The sequence below is a fragment of the Choloepus didactylus genome, chromosome 2, assembly GCF_015220235.1.
Source record: "Choloepus didactylus isolate mChoDid1 chromosome 2, mChoDid1.pri, whole genome shotgun sequence".
Lineage (NCBI taxonomy): Eukaryota > Metazoa > Chordata > Mammalia > Pilosa > Megalonychidae > Choloepus > Choloepus didactylus.
The window spans coordinates 239396610-239416101 of NC_051308.1; the positions used below are offsets into that span (position 1 = coordinate 239396610).

A 19492-nucleotide genomic window follows, 5' to 3' on the forward strand; every position below is an offset into this window, starting at 1 on the left:
CTTAGAACCAGGCAGGCTGTGACTAGGATGCAGGTGATGCTATGTGACTTCCAAGCCTAGGTTGTAAAGGGTGATATGGTTTCTGTTTGGTCCTCTTGTATGCCTGTTTCAGAAACTCAAGAACTGTGAGAGATTTTTATCTCGGACTGTTATGGTTTTAAGCCCTTAAGTTTGAGGATAATTTTGTTATGCAGCAATAGATAATGGAGACAACCAGAATGAGAAATATATGAAAAGATTAATTCATTCAACAAATATATAGCGAGCATCTATTCTGTGTCAGGCACTCTCCTTGGTGCTGGGGACACAGATCAGAACAGACTAAAGTCTCTGCCCTCATGGGGCTCACATTCTAGTGGGGAAAACAGATTGTAAAGAAGTAAAATTGATAATATAGTATGTTAGCTAATGATAAGTTCTAGGGAGAAAATGCAAAGAAAGGAAATAATAGCAAGGGACAGCAGAAGTAGGTGAAGTGGTTGCAGTTTTAACTGGGGCAAACAGGGAAAGACTCACCAAGGTGATATTTGATAAAGACTTGAAGGCAATAGGGAGTGAGTGAGCTGTGTGAATGTCTGTGGGAAGAGGACTCCTTGTAAGCAGGAGCAGAAAGTACAAGGGCCCTGGCAGTGATGGACAGTGTGCCCAGCAAACTTAAGAAAAGCACTCAGGCCCATGTGGCTAAGAGGTTGAGTGAGGGGAAGGGTGCAGGAGATGAGCTCAGAGAGCTGGGGGTAGGTATGGGATGGCTTTTATTTGGAGGAGTCTTGAGCACAGAAGGGACATAATCTTAAGTTTTGACCAGATCATTCCAGCTGCTGTTTTGAGAAAGGACAAGGGGAGAATCAGGGAGGGCAGGTATGCTACTGCATTCATCCAGGAGAGAACAGTGACTCAGACCAAAGTAACAGCTGTGGCCATGGAGAGAAGTGGTGGCACTGTGGGACACACTCTAGGCAGAGCTGAGAGATTTGTGGATGGGTCGGATATAGAGTGAGAGAGCAACATGAAAGCTTTTGGCCTAAGTGACTTAGAAGGGTGGAGTTGCATTTACTGAGATGGAGTAAAGTTTGGGGTAAAGTATAAGGAACTTGGGTTCGGATGTTAAGTCTGATGGCCTTTTAGATGTCTGAAAGGTGTCCAGTGTTTGCAGAACAAGGAAGTGGCCTTGACTGGAGATACATGTGGAGTCAACAGTGAGTGGCTGGAATTAAAGCCATGAAATTGAAGCTGTTGAACTGCTTAGAATGAGGGTTAGGTCTAGTGCTCAGGGCTGCTGACTAGAAGGCCTAGAAGCAGAATGTTGTCCTGCTTCTCCAGATCTCTTGGGCATTCTAAACTGTTCTGGACTTGGCCCATTCTGGACTACTCACATACAGCAGGGGTGGTGAGGCGAACAGGTTCTGAAGCTCAGATGACCTAGATTCAGATACAGGCTCCACTGCTCATCATCGACAAGATCTTCGGCAAGTTATTTAACTGCTTCGTGCCTGGGTTTTATACGTCTATACAATGAGGATGACAACAGTATTGCCATAAGCCTGTTGACAGGATCAAATGAAAACCTGTAAGAGTGGCTTGCTCATGAGTACACTCATGAATTTTAAGTTTTCATCTCTATCAACCAAGGATGGCTTCCCTCAGCCCATCACTAGCTGATCCCAAAATCAAACTCATGGGTTACACTGGATGTTTCCTCCAGTCAAAAGCCTACCTAGTCAGGTGGGGCCTATGCCTGTCACCAGCACCCCATGAAAAACACTAGAATTCACTATTTTATGTGCCAAATCCAAAGGTTACAAAATGTGAACAAAATGTACTTGGCTATTTTTTCAAAAGATATTCTATCAACTCCTTTTTAAGACCCACACAATAGTGAATCACAAAACAAGCGAGAAGTTATTTAATTGTGTTTCTCTCAAGGATCTTTTTTTTTTTTCTGATCTGATTCTTTGATTTCCCTTCCTATTTGACCCTCTTTCTCTTAGCCAGGGCCACCCACCTTTAACATTTTTAAAATTTTATTTTATCTTAATATCCTTAATTAAGAGATTAAAGACAATCAAACATTTCTATAAAAGAGCAACCTTGAGACTCTAACTAAAACTAAAAATCCAAAACAGCTTCCCCTAGATAGTAGAGGCCAGAGGCTGACTGCATCCACTCTCTACCCAGCTGAAGGTCCTTGAGACCCCCACATCCGGCACATTCAAAACGATGAGTGCATGAGACATAAGGCAGCATCCTATTACATTCATGGATGAACGGGGGATTCAAAGAATATGACAGAATCTGTGGCTCTCAAGACTTTATAATCTAGATGGAAAGGAAAAAAACAATAAGCATTCATGAGATGGGTAAACAAACAAAACTGAGCATAGAAGCCAGTAAACAGTATAATTTTATAGGCATAAATATATATATATATATATATATGTAACAGCTTAGTAAAAACGAAACCAAATTAACAGCAGTTATCTATCTGCACGGTAGGATTATAGGTGATTTATATTTTCTTCTTTTGTTCATCTATATTTTCTAAAACTTTTATTACAATGAATACATTCCATTTTTTTGGGAAAAAATGATTGAGTCAAAATGCGCTCAAGAGAAGGAACAGATATGGAGGCTAAGAGCACGGCCTCTGGAGCCAGCACACCTGCTCCTCCACTAACTGGCCAGGTGACCTTGGGCAAGTTACCTAATGTCTCTGCACCACCCGACCTGTTTAAAATAAAACTAAGAAAGAGAGTTGCTGACAGTGGCCCTCCTGGAGGATGAAAGGTCACCTGTAAAAGTCTTTGCATAGTGCCTGGCTGTACAGGTGCTGGCTCTTACTGTTATCATCATTATTAGGACATGAGCTGGTCCATAATAATTATTGGTGCATTTAAGAAAATGTTTATGAAATGGGTTGGACCTAAATAAGAATCTTGAAGGTCAGGGAAAAGATATGTGAGACAGGGGAACAACCTGATAAAGGCAAAAGACTGAACGTGACAAAACTTGACCCCCTCAAGCAAACACTGAAAAGGGAAACCAAAAGTAGAATGAAAACACATATTGCTGACACATATAAGAAAGTTTTATTTAAAAAATAGCAACTCCAAAAGATAATTCATCACATGCAAACTCATTTGGCCCTTGCTCTTGACCCACCCCTTTTCTTCCACTCAAAGAAAAGAAGAGACTCAAAGAAAATTCCTTCTGAATGGGTATCACCATTTATTGTAGTTTGACTTGGGAACTGAACAGAGGACATTGTCTGTGGAGGGGAAAAAAGGAAAAGAAAAAGAAAGTATGTTTTTTAGACTTAATTTCTTTAAAACACTTTATGGTTTTAAATCCTTTTTTACCCCAAAGGAAATTCAAGAATTCAAGTATGTTAAGTAGGGAGCAGTAATACAAAAAGTTGTATATGTGTGCGTGTGTGTGTGTGCGTGTGTGTGTGTGTATGTGCATGTGTGTTTAAACAGAAAAACATAGTTTTTGCTTTGGTAAGGCCAAGCCCCAAAGGACACATAGCACAAATGACCCCTGCCTTGAACTCACAGATTCAGGAGTTAAGGAATTTATTTAAGCTGATAGGACAACTGCAAAGATTTAGAACTGTCATATAGCATTAAAAAAAAACAAAAAATCTTCCTTTAACCCCTGCCTCCCCAAAACCGTAAGTCATGTAAGTCCTGATACACTTAAACACCCCCTTCGATGCAGCTGTTTCTTAGGTTCCTAACAGAGGGCTTCTTACAAGAACCAGAGCAACAAGATTCTCTTCATTTTGTTTAGAATAAAAAATTCAAAAGGGACATTTCAAAAGAAAAAAAAAATAAAAACTGAAATTCAAATTCTGAAAATATCTTGCCTTTTTTATTAATCATGTCATCTAACACCAATTAAAAAAACAAATATGTGAATATGATATAAAAATACGATCCCAGGATTAACACTTTGTTGCAGGCACAGTTATCTCACAGAATATACGTTTGGGGGCCAAGGAAAGGAGTTTATTTTTGTCTTTGCTTCTCTTAAAAAAAAATCCACAGCAGTGCAAGTAGGGTCAGGAAGGAGGAGGGGGAAAAAGATTCTTTAGCAGCAAAATGTCCGAAGTTCTCTAATCACAATCAAATCAATGGATATTGGGTTTTAAAAAAAAAAGAAGAAAAAGATGAGGAAGGGGACGCTGCCCAGAGCCACTCGTCATTACTAAAAGACTCTGCTGCAAAGCCCCAAATTGTCACATATGAAGGACGTGCTTTATTACACAAGCAATCATAAAATTTGTCCCTCAAGCTTTTGACTGTGTTTGTCACTTAAATATATGTACAGGGATCGGGCTCCTGTCCTCATTCTTGTCCTTCCAGATGTCCACGGTGGGGTCGCTCTGGGCAGGCTCTCGGTGTGACCTGCCACATTGGGCCTCCAACGTTTCCATGGCATTTTCCCGCCAATGCTGCTGCTGCTCGCCTCGCGGGCCTTGGCTGTTTCAAGCGGAGGGTGGGGAGGGGTGGTTTAATGGTCACTGTTCTGTTTCTCTCTCATCCAGGCGTGAATCTGTTCTTTCAGTTCTGGCACTGAGGAAAGAAAGGGAAAGAAGGATTAATGCCCCAGCTGGGAGGTTCCTCCTGAGTGACGGGGCTCGTCGCTCTGTGTACACAGAAAGAAAAGGCCATTTATTCCCTCGTTAAGCTGAGGACTGCAGAAGAAATGGGACCAGGAGAAGAAAGGACGGGAATTCTATAGTAAAAGAGAACTAAGGGCACTGCCTGTCTTTTCCATACAGAGTTTCTGGATGTGATAAATGTCCGTCTTTTGATTAATTTCTGGTGGATGGTTTTGACTTAGCTTCTTGGTACGGATGTCAGCACGGGAAACCGCACTGGCCCTCCTCTACCTGGTTCCAGCATGCTCTCTGTCAGTGTCTGTCGGTTGAAGGGGTCCGTGGGGGAATTCAGCAAGTGCCGCAGGATGATGGAGCGGTCCATGATGGTACCGGAGGGCAGGCGCACGGGGTCCGTCATCAGGGTGTCCATCAGTGGGTCTGCAGAGACAAAGCGCCTTCTGTCAGTCAAATGCCACTCGAACAAGAAAGCCTGACACCGAAAAAGAAAACGAAACAAAGCCACTGCCACCGGGAAAAAATATACCCATTGGAGCAGCAATCAGATGTACCCTGCTAGGTCCCCAAGTTTAGGGTGAAATTGGTGCTAGATAAAGGCATACACGTTGGCTTGCCTCAAGGGAAAAGTAACCTACCACTGGGAGGGAAAAATGGGCACAGTGGCAGGCCCTCCCAGCAGGGCACAGAGATGCGGGCTGGCATCCTTTATAGGGACTTGTCAGGACTCTTTGGAAACGGCGATCCCCAGTTGCAAAGGCACGGCTGCCCTTAGAATTTCAGGGTCATCATCTGGTTTGAAATCTTTCTCCCTTTAATTTATAACACAAACTAAAAGCAGGCAAATGTAATTTCAGATGGTATTTTAAAACGCAACTACAAACACTAGTAAGAAATGGAAAGCACAGCATGTCCTTTGCTAATGTTACATTTTATTGAGTGAACGCCAAATCAGAGAACTTGGCTTTGAAAAGAGCGACATCCACTTGCCTCTGAACTCGTCTGGGGCGTCACTGTAGTCGATTTCTGCACGGGCATTCTTGGCTACTATCTCCTCCACTTTCTCAGCCAGAAGCTTAAACTTCTCTATTGCTATTGTGGATTTGATCCCTGCCTTCCGCATCTTTGAAATAACTTCTTCAAACAGCTCCTTGCTGTAGGATCTCTGCAAATGAGGAAAGGCAACATGAGAAGTGAATATATTTTAAGTGGGAAAAAGGCAAGCTGCAGAGAATATCTATCATAATTCCTCTGTGGTTTTTTATTCCTTGAAAAAAGAAAGCCCTAGAATTGTGTGTGTGTGTGTGTGTGTGTGTGTGTGTGTGTGTGTATATACTTATATGTGACAATAAATGCACAGAGGAAGACTAGAATAATCCATGTCAAACTGTGAAAGGTCATTATCTCTGGAGAGCGCAGCAGAATTGAGGCAAATGAAGGGAATTTTTGAATTTTTACAGTAAGCATGCATTTCTATTCACATTTAAATGTTAAAAAGAGATGAGACTCTAATCTCTTTCAGTCCTTCAAGGGCACGGTGCCCTAGTAGAGTATGAGAGGAGGTAGAAATTTCAGCTCTTTCCCTAAAGGTAAATACTGTAAAACAATTCAAAATAGTTCACACTTGAAAGACATTTACTCCCATTCGCTCTCAGTCCCTTAAGATTATTTTGTTTAACACTATGAAAAGAGAGGTGCTCCTGACATTGGACTGCCCAGATACAGGGCTGAGTGGGCCTGGCTGTGGACACGATTCAGCTCGCTGGAGAGGGACGGGTGCTCTAGAGACGAGCCCACCACAGGCGTGGAGGAGCTGGGTGTGGATTCTGGCTCAACCACATATTAGCTGTGTGGTCTCAGGCAAATCTCTAGCTCTCCTGAGCCCCATAGTTCTTGGGTGTAACATGAGGACAGTGATACTACCTCACAGGTGCCTAATTCATACCAAATATTGCCATTACAAAATACCAAAGTATGTCATATTTTGCATCTATGGCACAAACATTGGTCATGTGTCAACTAATAATGCAAACAGAGGAAGGGGATGAGTAAATGAGGCTCTGTGTGAACAGGTCCACAACCTCAAATCACAGCAGGTATAACACTCAAAGAACTTACACCCAAACTAAATTCCACTGAGTGTCGGTGAATCAGCCTTTGTTCATCCTCATGACCCCTGTGAAACAGAGAGAGGAACGTGTTTGTCTGACTCCCCTCCCTGATCTGTAAGTCTTCATGTCTGTGAGAATTAGCCAGTGGGCCACAGGAAAAGGGGCACCCTCCAGCCAAGCTGCCGAGTGCCAGGCAGACTGTGTTGACTGAGGTTCCATGGCACATCTCTTCCCCAAAGACCCCCCCCGCCCTGGTGCCAAAACACCAGCCTGGGCTGGCGCCATCCATGTCTGCAAGGTCTGAGCATCAGCTTCCCCAGCACTCGGCCTCAGCCTGGAGGTGCTCCTGCTCCTGAATTCATGAGCTACCTAACTGCGGGTTCCTGGGTATCCCATTACTGCTCTCCTGAGCGTTTGCTCTCAACAGTGTGACCTGTGATTTCTATCTGTGGATTCACATCAACATCTACAGTATGAACTCGTCTCAGTCCTCATGTTCTCTTAGAGCACCGGATTGACATTCCTTGCTTGCTCTTTCTTTTTTTTAGTGTTGGTTTCTAAATAAGTGCACATGCCCACTTTCTCTCTCCAGTCACCCAGGCCCCTGACTAATCCATTCAATGGACGGAAAAAGAGGAGAAAGGGTAAAGTGTCAGCAGGGTGCCACGGCCTAGCAAAAATCTTAAAAGCCATCATCTGTAACCCGGAAAAGTTCAGAGAGCCTAGTCATAGTCTTCTAACACTAAACCACATTAATTCTCATTCTACATCTATTCAGTGCCTACTTACCATGACCCAGGTAAACCACAGTCCCATTCCCTTTGGGGAGGGGCACAGAGGACAAATGACAAAGATACGAGAGGCACGAAGGGCAAAAACGCACAGGGAATTACTGAGGCCCAGGGAGGGGCGCAGCTGTAGACAATCCTGAGACTATCTCACCATGTGTTTTTGAACTCTTTGTAACAAATAGCATTTCATGGTCCATTTCTTATCGTCATAAAATATTATCCACCCTATTTGTGGATCTGTGCTTGCTTACAAGTCAACTTCTAAGATACAGCAGTGTTAATAAGGAATATAAGAAATCAAAGGGTACCACAATAAGGGGCATGACACTCAGCTTCAAAGAGCAGAGACATCAACGAATAGACCAAATACATAGTAATGAGCTTCTTCTTTTAAGTTCAGTGTGGATGGGGACAGAGAAGAAGCATAGATTTTGTTTTGACATCATGGATCTTACAGATATGTACACATCATGTATCTGATAAGGGTCTACTAACAAGGAATATATAAAGACCACTTACAACTCAAAACAAAAACACAAACAACCCAGTTAAAAACCGATCAAAGGATTGGAATAATTTCACCAAAGAATATATATAAATGGACAATAAGGACATGAAAAGATGCTCAAAATTATTAGTCATTAGGGAAATACAAATCAAAACCACAATGAAATACCACTGCACAACCACTAGAATGGCTATAATTAAACACATACACATAAACACATACGCAGAAAATTACAAATGTTGGTGAGGATATGGAGAAACCGGAACCCTTGTATATTGCTGTCGGGAATGTAACAGGATGTAGCCACTGTCGAAAACAGTTTGGCAGTTCCTCAAAAAGTTAAAAAGAATTACCATATGACCCGGCAATTCCACTCTTAGATAAATACCTCAAAGACTTGAAAATAGGTATTTAAGCAAATACTTGTACAGGAATGCTCACTGCAGTGCTATTCACAAGAGCCAAAAGGTGGAAACAACCGAAGTGTCCACCGACAGATGAATGGCTGAACAAACTGTGGTCTATACATGCAATGGACATAAAAAGGAATGAAGAACTGATACATGCTACAATGTGACTGAACCTTGAAAACATTATGCTAAGTGAAAGAAGAGAGACACAGAAGATCACACAGTGTATGATTCCATTTATACGAGATACAGAAGAGGTAAATCCATAGACACAGATAGCAGATTAGTGATTGTGATGGTTTGAGCTGTATGTTCCCCAGAAAAACATGTTCTTCAACCTAATCTACTCCTGCGGGTATAAATCCATTGTAAGTAGGACCTCTTGAAGAGTCTATTTCAGTTACAGTATATTCCACCTCAATCAGAATGGGTCTTAATCCTATTACTAGTGTCCTTTATAAGAGAATGAAATTCAGTCAGAGAGAAAGAAGGCCATGAAAGCAAGAAACCGAAATCAACGAAGCCTGGAAGAGAAGGGAGAGACCAGCGGACGCCGCCACAGGCCTTGCCATGTGGCAGAGGAGCCAAGGATGGCCGGCAGCTGGTCTTCAAGAAGAAGGCATCGTCTTGATGATGCCTTGATTTGGACATTTTTCTGGCCTCAAAAGTGGGGGTAGATCCATTCCCATTGTTTAAGCTGACCCATTTCATGGTATTTGCTTTGAGCAGCCTAGGAAACCAAAACAGTGGTTGCCAGAGGTCAAAGGGATAGGAGAATGGGGGGGGGCTGTTAATAGGTATGGGGTCTCCTTTGGGGGTGATGAAAATGTTTTAGAACTAGATAGAGGTGATGGTTGCACAACATTGTGAATGAACCTAAGTAGCACTGAATTGCACACTTAAAAATGGTTAATTTTGTTACATCAGTATCACATCAGCTAAAAAATATATTTTTTAAATAAACAAGAAAATTAAGCACTGAATTTGTGAGATGCAAACTCAGTATTCTAGGATGTTAGGGGAGCAAGCAATTAACTCCCTCCGTATGGGAGAAGTATGACTTCAGATGGGCTTTTCATTATTTGTTTTTAAATGGAAAATGGCATCCACAGACTATACTCCACAAACAGCAGAGCTGCGGTCTGTCCAAGGAGTTGGAGTCCGCCCTTTTATAAAAGCCCGGCCAGAGTGGCCCTCAGCCCAGATCGCTGAGGCACTAAGTCCTTCCCATCTGGGGATCCCCTCAGCTCCAGGACCACCTGTTCTGTCCCATATCTCTTCTGACATGGGACTCTCCCCTCAGCTTCGTCACTATAAAGCTCGAGTGGCTCCCACACTGGCGCCTTTTCTGCAACCTTCTGGATGCTCATCTTCAGCCCACTTGGTAGAGAGGGAAAGAAGACTCTGTTTCCTTCCTTGCAAAACTGCCATTTTCATCTTCCCTTTGTCTCCCCAGGAAAACAAGACATGCCAAACCAAACCAAACCAAACCAAACCAAAACTACTGCTTCCAAAAGAGAAAACACAGTTCTACTACTTCCTCTTCTCTGGTGCTTTCTAGCCTTCCCTCCTTCCATCTTCAACCCTTCACACCCTCTTCCAAAACAATCAGACAGGCAGGGCCCTACTCAGTTTATGGCCAGTAGAAACAGGAAGTGCCCAACCACCAACACAAACAACACACTACAGAAGGAAGCAAATAATCCACTTAGACTGTGTTGCTCTCTCCATCATGCCACTGGCCCTGGTGTGCGTTTGCTTTATGAACCTGGAAGAGCAGGGCTATTCAGACATTATGAACACCCACATTCCACTGTGCAGAAAACCCTGTCTACCAGGTGAGCTGGATGCCACTGCAGGCTGCCACAAGCCACAGGCATTCCCAGGCTGTGTGGACGTGTTGTTGGTCACCCAGGAAAAGCAGCACTCTTGTTATCCATTCAGTTTCCACCGTCTCACTGCAAACTTTGTGTTCCACTGTTGGGTGATAACCACAGCAAGACCTATCAGGAGAAGAGGGAGCTCACTAAACCTAAATGGCTCTTCCAAGTGTCTTTACAGTAACAGTGACAGAGCCGGGATGGGGGGGCTTTTCATCCCCTGGCCTCTGGCTGGGCTGGAGAAGCCCCCTGCAGCCCTGCTGCTGCCCAAGGCAGATGACTGCACCACACTGAGTGTTTCCATTTTCTTTCCCTCCCTATAGACGACCACACAGCTCCCATTTCTAAACACGCACAGTATTATGTGGTTGTAGGCTAGGGAGACAGTACATAGTTCAACGTATGTGGCTGGGGAAGGGCAGCTTGGACTAATTGGGGGTTGTGGAAATGAAAAGCACGAGACCATGTCAAGAAACAGATCTGATCACAGGGGACAGGGAAATAAAGGAGAGGGAAGAATGTAAAGATAACCACACGAGGTTTTAAACCTGAAAGGCCACAAAAATTATGGTAGCACCCAAGCAGGGAACTTGGGAAGAAGATTTGGGTGCCTTGAAAAAATAGGGCTCTTCTGTGCATGTAATGGACTTGTTGAGTGGGCTCTTAGCAAAATCAGGTGAGAAGTAAACCAGGGAAGATCTGGAAGCCAAAGCTGTTCTTTACTTACAAAAGGAAACAAGCAACACATCTCTATTTGCACCAGACAATTTCCCCTGCCACTGTGGTCATTATTTCCACCTTCATATTAAGAACTAACAATTTTGAAAAGTTATCACCCTCCTCCATGTCAAGAACGGAAAATCCAGGGAAAGACGGGTATGGGATTGCACAAGATCTGCCAGTAAATCCACAGCGAGGCAAACTCCAATTTCCTAGTTTAGCAGCCTGAACCCTGGACCCCCCAGCCATGGCCTTGCTCCGCCAGACGTGGCACTGACCTGATCGTCAGCAATGGCTTTAGCAAACCGAGCACAGTCCAGCTGCAGGTAAATGTCCGTCAGTTGGTCCAACAGCTTCTTTGGTTCAAAGCCATATTTCTCAGGATTTTCTACCTTCAGGTCACGGCACTTAGGGCCACAGAGTTGCTGAAGATTAAAGTTCAGCATTGCAGCCAATCGGGGTCCAAGTTCCTAGGAAATCATAGGGTAACAGGACAATTCATGCTGCTGAGACAAGCAAGAAGAACCAAAAACTCCTACTTCAATGAAGGAACAGGAACTGACTAGATCAACTTCAAAGAATCCCCTCCATATATTGTATATCATAAGCTGACGGAGGACAATATTATATTCAAAAATTTCTTTATTCCTCATTTCTAATTTGAAAATTCTACAACTTAATGCAATGTTGAAGGGTTGGAATATTTATAAATGTCAACAGTAGGCAAGCTTTTCTTAAAATTCATGTTTATAATCACAAAAATAAGTATTACTCCAAATTTGTTGCAAAACAGGAAAAGGGGAAATTATTCGTAATCCATCGTCATCATGCAAGTCACAAAAGTTTTTGTGTATGCTCTTCCAGCTATCAATTTCTACATCATTTTTCTATAAATTTCAAAAGTCTCTGAATGACAGTTTAGATACTGAATGCCATTCTTATTTATTTATCAGACATGGTGAGGAGAGATATGCAAATGAAGTAGAAGGTATGATTTAGGTCTTGAATAGTTTTAAAGCTAACCAGAGAGACAAAGTAAATTTAAATGAAACAATTAGAAAATAATTATAAAATACAACACACAAGTTGACCCAGTACACACTACAGTTGGGCATACACTGCTTTAAGCAAACCTGGAATAGGAAAATTGGGCTTAGACTATAGAGTGTTAAACACTGGCCCTAAGAAAGGAATTGTGGTAGATTCCCTTTAGTTTCTCATTGGATTTAATGATTGGATTGATACAAATTCAACTTATATTCAGCTTTTCAAGAACCTGTTTTTGCACAAAGTAAAGTGCTAATGTTGCCCATAAGTTGTGGAATAAAGGAGTGGTGAGAGGAGGATAGGGCTGGTCACTGAAGGTTTTTGAAGTGGAGGGTCTTGAACCAGCCAGTAAAGAAGGCAAAAGGCAGGGCAGTGAAGGGAAAGGGGACAGAAGCATCAAGGTAGGCAGAAGAGGGACCCTGGGCAGGCCAGAGAGGGTGCACCCATGGCTCAGGTCCAGGCAGGCAGGCCTCGAAAAAATTCACTGTAATTAACACGAACATATTAGGCTTAGTTTTCAGTAATTTCCTTTAAAAAAGGAAGAATTTAGAATTAAAAATAGGCTTTATGATAATTTAGCCTCAGATAACTTATTTTTGCTTTCAACCTTCTAACAATCAAATGACACTGCCTTTGGAGTCACTGAACATGAAATAAAACAAGGTTTAGAGCAGGGGTTGGCAAACTATTACCTGGGGCCAAATGTGGCCCACTGCCCGTTTTTGCAAATAAAGTTTCACCTGAACACAGCAGCTCTTGTTTGTTTATGTTTTATCTGTGGCTGCTTCCATGCCACAACAGCAGGGTCAAGTAGTGGAGACAGAGACCTTGTGGCCCACAAAGCCTAAATTATTTGCTCTCTGGCCCTTAAAGAAAAACTTTAATGAACTGTCATTTTGCAAACCTTTAAGGAAAGCAGGTGACTGTATTATCTTGTTTAAATTAGTTGCAGTGTTCTCAAGCTTTCGATAGGAAGCTGTTTTGTTTCAGATTCCAATGCTCTAGCACTGAGATCTGTTTATGAAGAGACGTGGGATGGAAAGGGGAAGGAGAGGAAGAGACCCATCTCTGAGCTGCACACAGGCCAGGATGCAGCAATGCTGCCTCCCCTGGAAGTGATAAAATGAGTCATGGAACAGTTGAGAGTGAATTTAGAAAATCCGAGGCAGTGTTACGTAGTAAAATTACATCCCATCGTAAACTCTGTCTCCATACAGCCAGGTTTAACTGCTGACTCTTGGGTCCCTTTCCTGTCTTCCTCACTTTCATTGTCCTGGTCACACCATGAGGCTTCTAAACGCGTGGTGGGGTTGGTCAAAGAAACGCAGAGCTCTTCCGTCATGGTGCTGTTTCAATTTCAGAAGCAGGACCCAGGTCTTATCAATTGTGTCAAGGCCACGCATTGGGACCACTTTTGATCCACCATAAGCCCCAAGACAGGCTCTCATTAACCTCTGGCTTGCTGAGTGTTACAAAGCTACAACTAAGAGAACCAAAGATCTTATACATTATCAGTTATTTCTACTTCATATACTCCAATTTCCACTTGGTTGCTAACTTATACTCTTCCTATAAATAAAACACATGAATCGGTACACGATAGAAATATATAGCAGCTTCAACATTAAAAATCCAATGTGCTGGTTCAGCAGAAAATAAATGAAGTCAGCTTGGAAGTGAGTCTGCAGACTGGCAGTGGAACTGGGCAGGTTCACTTCAGTCTGTCAACAGGGCTTTGCGTGTATCGATCAGCATAAATGGATACAAAATCACTAACAACACTGCACTTATCAGTATGACTGTGACACTGAGATGTCCAGGATTTCAACAACTAAATTAAGTTACAGATGACAGAGACTCAGTGCAGGATTCAATAGATAAAACAAGCTGCCCCCATGTTTGTACTCACTGGTCTGAGGAACGGCTTCTGGACCTGCTTGGTGAGGATATGGAACATGTCCACAGTTTCTGTTGCCAGGGCAAGATAAGAGCGTGAAACGCGCTCATCCTGAGCAAGCTGAGACTGGCGGGCCTGCTGCTGGTCCTAGGAAACACCAAACAAATGCTGAACAAATCTCAGGACTCCCCGTAAGCTCACCAAAATGCCAAGAATGAAAGAAATAAAACAGTCAGCTCATAACTGGAAAAGTACGTAATAAAGCCAACAGGCTTAGGGCATGGTATAACAACCCACACGAGTGAATTTTCCAGATAACTGAAGCTTATTCCTTTTGGCATCAGAACTCTTTATTTCAATCATGTTGGATATAAATTCCCTGAAAATGCATTAAACATTTTATTGCTAGACTGATGCATTAGAAAGAGTTTTGATTCTGAAAACTTCTGAGTCAGGCTGTTTTGTGTTCCAGGGCCAGGCAATACTTTGAGCAAGCTGACGGGGGCACAATGTTTAACTGCCACAGGCCTTGATTTCCTCAATGATAAAATAAGTCACCATCGGCTTCCATGCAGGATAAAATAAGGGAATCTAACATAATACATGGTATGTGCTGGTATGTAATAAATCTCAGTTCATTTCCCTTAATAACAACCTTTACTTAGTCATCACTATCTTAAAGACGTGATGCATTGTGCTACAGTACCAAAGCACATGGGTTTTGCCCCTATACCAAGTGACTCTGGAATGCTGAGTTTTTTGAATCTTGTCTTGCCACACTGTTAGGTTGTGACCCCTTACAAATCAGCCTGCTTGCCTCTAGCACCACCCTCCTCTTGCACTTCTGTCATGGGCTGGGAACAAGATAATATCGTGTGTCTCGTGGGTCAAGTAAGGTGGAGCTCTGCAGGCTCTGTGATGGATAAAATACAGACACATCAGTAAAGACTTAAATCCTTCCATCTGCACATATGCCCTCCCACTTTTTGCTGGGAGAGGGAAGCAGCTGGAATGGCTGGAGCTACCTAATGTGTGCCTTCTGCATGATACAGGGCCCCTGGTTGTGCTCAGTGGACTTGTGATGATGCTAGGTAACTAGATTACTGCTCCTCGGTCCAGAAGGAGCCTCTGAAAGAAAGCCTGAGCCAGCACTGGGGAGAGGGCATAGTGTGACAGACAGGGGGATAGGCAATCAGCAAATAAACACCCAGATGCCCAATTGGTCTGATGGTGATGACGAAAATGGAGCAGGGTAAGGGGAGAGAAAAAGTGGTGCTGGGGTCAGGAGATGATGTTCTAGAAAGGGTGGCCAGGGCAGGCCTCTCTGAGCAGGTGACATTTGAGCGGCTATCTGAAGGAAGCAGGCGGCAACAATCTGGGGGAAAAGTGCTCCAGGTTGAGGGAAGAGCAAGTGCAAAGGCCCTTGTGTATCTGTGAAGACCAAGGAGCAAGTGTGATTGGGCAGAGTAAGTGGAGAGGAGTGGGGGGAGACGAGGGTGGAGAGCTGTTGGGGGACCAGCTCCTGCAGCAGCCAGCAGGCCACACTCCCCATGCAGGGTCTGACTCTGAGGGGCTCGGGGCAGACAGGTCATCATGAGGGGACTGAGTTTTGACAGCATCCCTCCAGCTGCAGTGTGATTATGGGGGCACAGGTAGAAGCTGGGAGACCAAACGGGCTACTGCAACAATCCATGTCAGAGAGGATGGAGGCCTACAGGTGGAGAGAGGTGGTTAGGTAGGGGATATATTTTAAGATAGAGTCAGAAGCATTTGCCAAGAAAGAGAGGAGGGAGGGAGGGAGAGAACAAAATCAAGGATGATGCCAAAGCACTGGGCTGGAGCAACTGGTAGAATGGAGTTGCCATTTATTGACAGTGGGCAGACTTGGAGAGTTTAGCTTTGGACAAACTGAGTTTGAGGTAGACCACGAGCTAGAGAGAAAAGTCGACAGCTGGTTTTACAGGTCTGGAGTCAGGAAAGGTCTGAGCTACGGAGATGAATGTGGGAGTCTTTAGAATACAGATATTTAAAGCTTTGGAACAGATGAGGTCACCTAACAGTGATTTTCACCTGGATCAAGCCATGTGTGGGGGTGTCTGCTCACCCAACAACTGGGAATCAGAGGGTGTGTCACTGGCATTAAATGTAAGGAGCCACAGATGCTAAACGTCACAAGAGCTGTCCCACCCCAAATTCCAACTGGCACCCCACTGAGAAATGCTGCCCTTGGGAGTGCACATGGAAAAAGAAGAGGACCTGTGGGCTGAGCACTGGACTCCTCCAGCATCTACAGATGGGGAGAAGAGGAGGAGCAGCCAGGGAGGTGGGAAGGAAGAAGTGACTTCAAGGCCAATTCAAAATGATTCCTGAAATGGCAATTGTTAAGGAATATTTGTACCTCCCCCCCCCACTTAGCACAAAAATCAACAGTGCATGTTTGTTGTCTGATAAAGAAAAACTATTAAACATGACTATGAACAACAGTGTGCTACAGACCTGTACCCCAACATTTACAATATAAGCTGGTCTACAATGGTCAGCATGAATGGCATGAAGTGGGTGCTCCAGAAGTAGAGAGAAAGGTGTGAACTTTGAGCTACACTGATGGGGGAAGCATGAGGGAGCATTTGGACAAGACCTCACTCAAAGGACGGGTAGGATTTTGATACATAGCATGGAAAGTGGGGCATTCTGTACAGAAGGAGTGTCTCAGATACATGAAACAATAGGAACTACACACACTGTGCTAGTTTGGAGCTGTTTTGTACTTCAGAAGATGCCATGTTCTCCTAATCCATCCTTGTGGGGGCAGACCTATTGTGCATGGGACCTTTTCGATTAGGTTGTTTCAATTGAGAGATGACCCAGCCCATTCAAGGTGGGTCTTAATTCGTTACTGGAGTCCTTTATGAGAGGAAAAAAGGCGGAGACATTTGGAGAGAAAGAGAGAGGGAGACGGAGGGAGGGAGGGAGGGAGAAATGCCCCAGAGATGCTAAGAGAGAACCCACAGACTCAGAGAGAAAGCCACTAGAATAAAAAGCTGAAAGCAAGGAAACCCGAGAGTGAAAGACCAACAGATGACAGCCATGTGCCTTGCTATCTGACAGAGGAAACCTGGATGCCAGGAGCCTTTCTTCAGAGACAGTATCCTCTTGTTGATGCCTTAATTTGGACATTTGCACGGCCTTAGAATTGTAACTTGTAATTTAACAAATCCCTATTGTTAAAAGCCAACCCATTTCTGGTATATTGCATTCCAGCAGCTTTAGCAAACTGAAACACATACTAAGCATTTTCTCTGGGTCAGTCCTGAACTCTGTACTCCCCACCCATGATTTCTCCTCCTAGCTTTTCTGCAAGGCAGTTATTCTCTCTGATTTATGGATGAGGAAACAGAGCTTGAGTAACTTTTAATGTGTGGCAATGCCAGTTCTCAAACCCAGGTGTCCAGGACTACAGAACTGGGGCTCTTTCAATTATGCCTCTCCTGCTTCCTCTGCACATTCTGAGTGGGGCTGGAGACTGGTCCAGACTGTTGTAAATGACTGCAATGGAGGCAGGTCTGGAAGGATCTCTGAGAGCTACATGGGGGACGTCTCGAGCATCAAGCCAGGGGCTAGCTCCATGCTGTGGGTGATGGGGAGCCGCGGGAGGTTTTTGAGGCATAGGAGCAAAAGTGGTGGGTAGGATGTATTCCAGGGGGTGCTAGTCAAGTGCCAAGGAAAGAGAAGAAGACCAATGCATGATGTCTGGAATAAAAATCAGAGGGGCTCAAGGAGTGCAGTGGGCATGGACATGGAAGAAATCCAGCACTCATGGATCCTGACTGGAGCCCCATGCAGGTACTTAGTGCTTCAACCAAGTTTTTAGTTGAAGCATGTTGGTTATAGCAAGATGTACAATTCTCACCAATGCTACAGGAATACCTGGAGTGAAAACCTTCCCTAAATTTGCTTCAATATTTTATGTTTAAGATACTTTTTGACTTTATGACATTAGAAACCCTGCAATATTTTCATTTTAGGAATGCTACTGCAAGTAAAGAAAAAGTAGTCTTCTCCACTTTTATATGAGAAACTCTTTTGGAAAGCAGTTGTGATTCTGAGTCTGACAGCACCAGAAACAGAACTAACCAATATATGAAGTCACCAGTAGCTGTCAAGGGCCTGGTAACTGACCAAGGACCCAACTAAAAGCTGCAAAAAATGTTAGCAAAAGGGCATGTGGTGTGAATTTTTCATGGAACCTGGCAAAACAGGCCTCTTTTCTATTAATAAGCTGAATATAAAAAACCAAGATCACTTAAAAGAAAAAAAAAAACTTAAGATTATGTGCAGTACAGATATTTGTCTAGAGAAAACCACAGGAATAAATTAAATTCTTGTCTAGTCCACAGAATTCTAGAGATTTATTTCCTAGTTACCACCACAAATCTCAATTGATATATTCAGATAATAAATGTTCTTCTTCAAAAAAACTCTTTACAATTAAAAAGGCAAGGAGAGTTTTCAGGACACTTCGAAAGGCTTCTCAACTCATTTCTTTGCTTCAGATCAATTGTTTAAATTTCCTCCTACTCCAAACCTGGGGTATAACTTCACTGAATCCCGCAGGTGGGAAAAGTCCTACAAGTGAGTCAGCTCCAAAGTTCCCGGATCCACGGAGGCAGCACCCAAAGCATAGCCCTGCCCAAGTCCCCGAACAGCTCTCAAAGCATTTGGGATCGTGTCCTCACCCGCGGCAACTGGTCCCACTGTTCTTTGTTCTTCATCTCCTCTTGCACTTCATGGATCCGCTTCAGAGACTCCAGACTTTCATCGAGCAAAAATGTCGTGTCATTTATCAGCATGTTTATATAACGAACAAACTGCTTCCCAGAACTGAAAAGGCAATTATATTGTACATGGTCATTCGTCTCCCTGAAACAAACACTGCAGCAGATACCAGGGAAAGTGGTGCCTCCATTCAGGGCACCAAACATCTTGCCCAACAAGACTGTCTACCTTTGAGCAACTTAGCTACTGCAGGATTCAAGGATTATCAGGTCTTCTTCTTTTTTTTTTTCAAGTGTACAATTCAGCTTTATTAATTACATTCACAATATTGTGCTACCATCACCAATATCCATTATCTCAATATTTTCATGACCTCAAATAGAAACTCTGCACCCCCTAAGTAATAACTCCCTCTTCTCCCTGAACCTCTGGCCCCTGGTTTTATGGATTTAGCTCTTACGCTTAGGTTCTTGATCCATTTGAGTTAAATAAGGTGATGTAGAGGGTCCAATTTCATTTTTTTTCAAGTGAATATCCAGTTTTGCCATCACCATTTGTTAAAGAAACTATTCTTTCCCCCAATTAATGTACCTGGCAAAAATCAGTTGGCCATGGATGTATGGCTCCATTTTTGAACTCTCAATTCTATTACATTGGCTTATATGTCCGTCTTTCATGCTACTTTTTTAAAAATGTAATTTTATTGAGTTATATTCACATACCATACAATCCAT

General features: G+C 43.3%; 1 protein-coding gene across 4 annotated transcripts in view; it reads right to left on the reverse strand.

Annotated features, from left to right (window-relative positions):
- Positions 1-3067: 3067 nt before the first annotated feature.
- UBE4B (ubiquitination factor E4B) overlaps positions 3068-19492 on the reverse strand; it is a 161511-nt gene continuing 145086 nt past the window's right edge. For all 4 annotated transcript variants that reach the window (XM_037828567.1, XM_037828565.1, XM_037828564.1 and 1 more), the window contains 6 exons: positions 18719-18863; positions 13995-14129; positions 11317-11508; positions 5609-5783; positions 4895-5041; positions 3068-4574 (listed from right to left, as the gene is read on the reverse strand). In XM_037828567.1, coding sequence (XP_037684495.1) covers positions 4513-4574; positions 4895-5041; positions 5609-5783; positions 11317-11508; positions 13995-14129; positions 18719-18863 — 856 coding nt within the window. In that variant the 3' untranslated portion in view covers positions 3068-4512. The remainder of the gene's footprint in view (positions 4575-4894; positions 5042-5608; positions 5784-11316; positions 11509-13994; positions 14130-18718; positions 18864-19492) is intronic.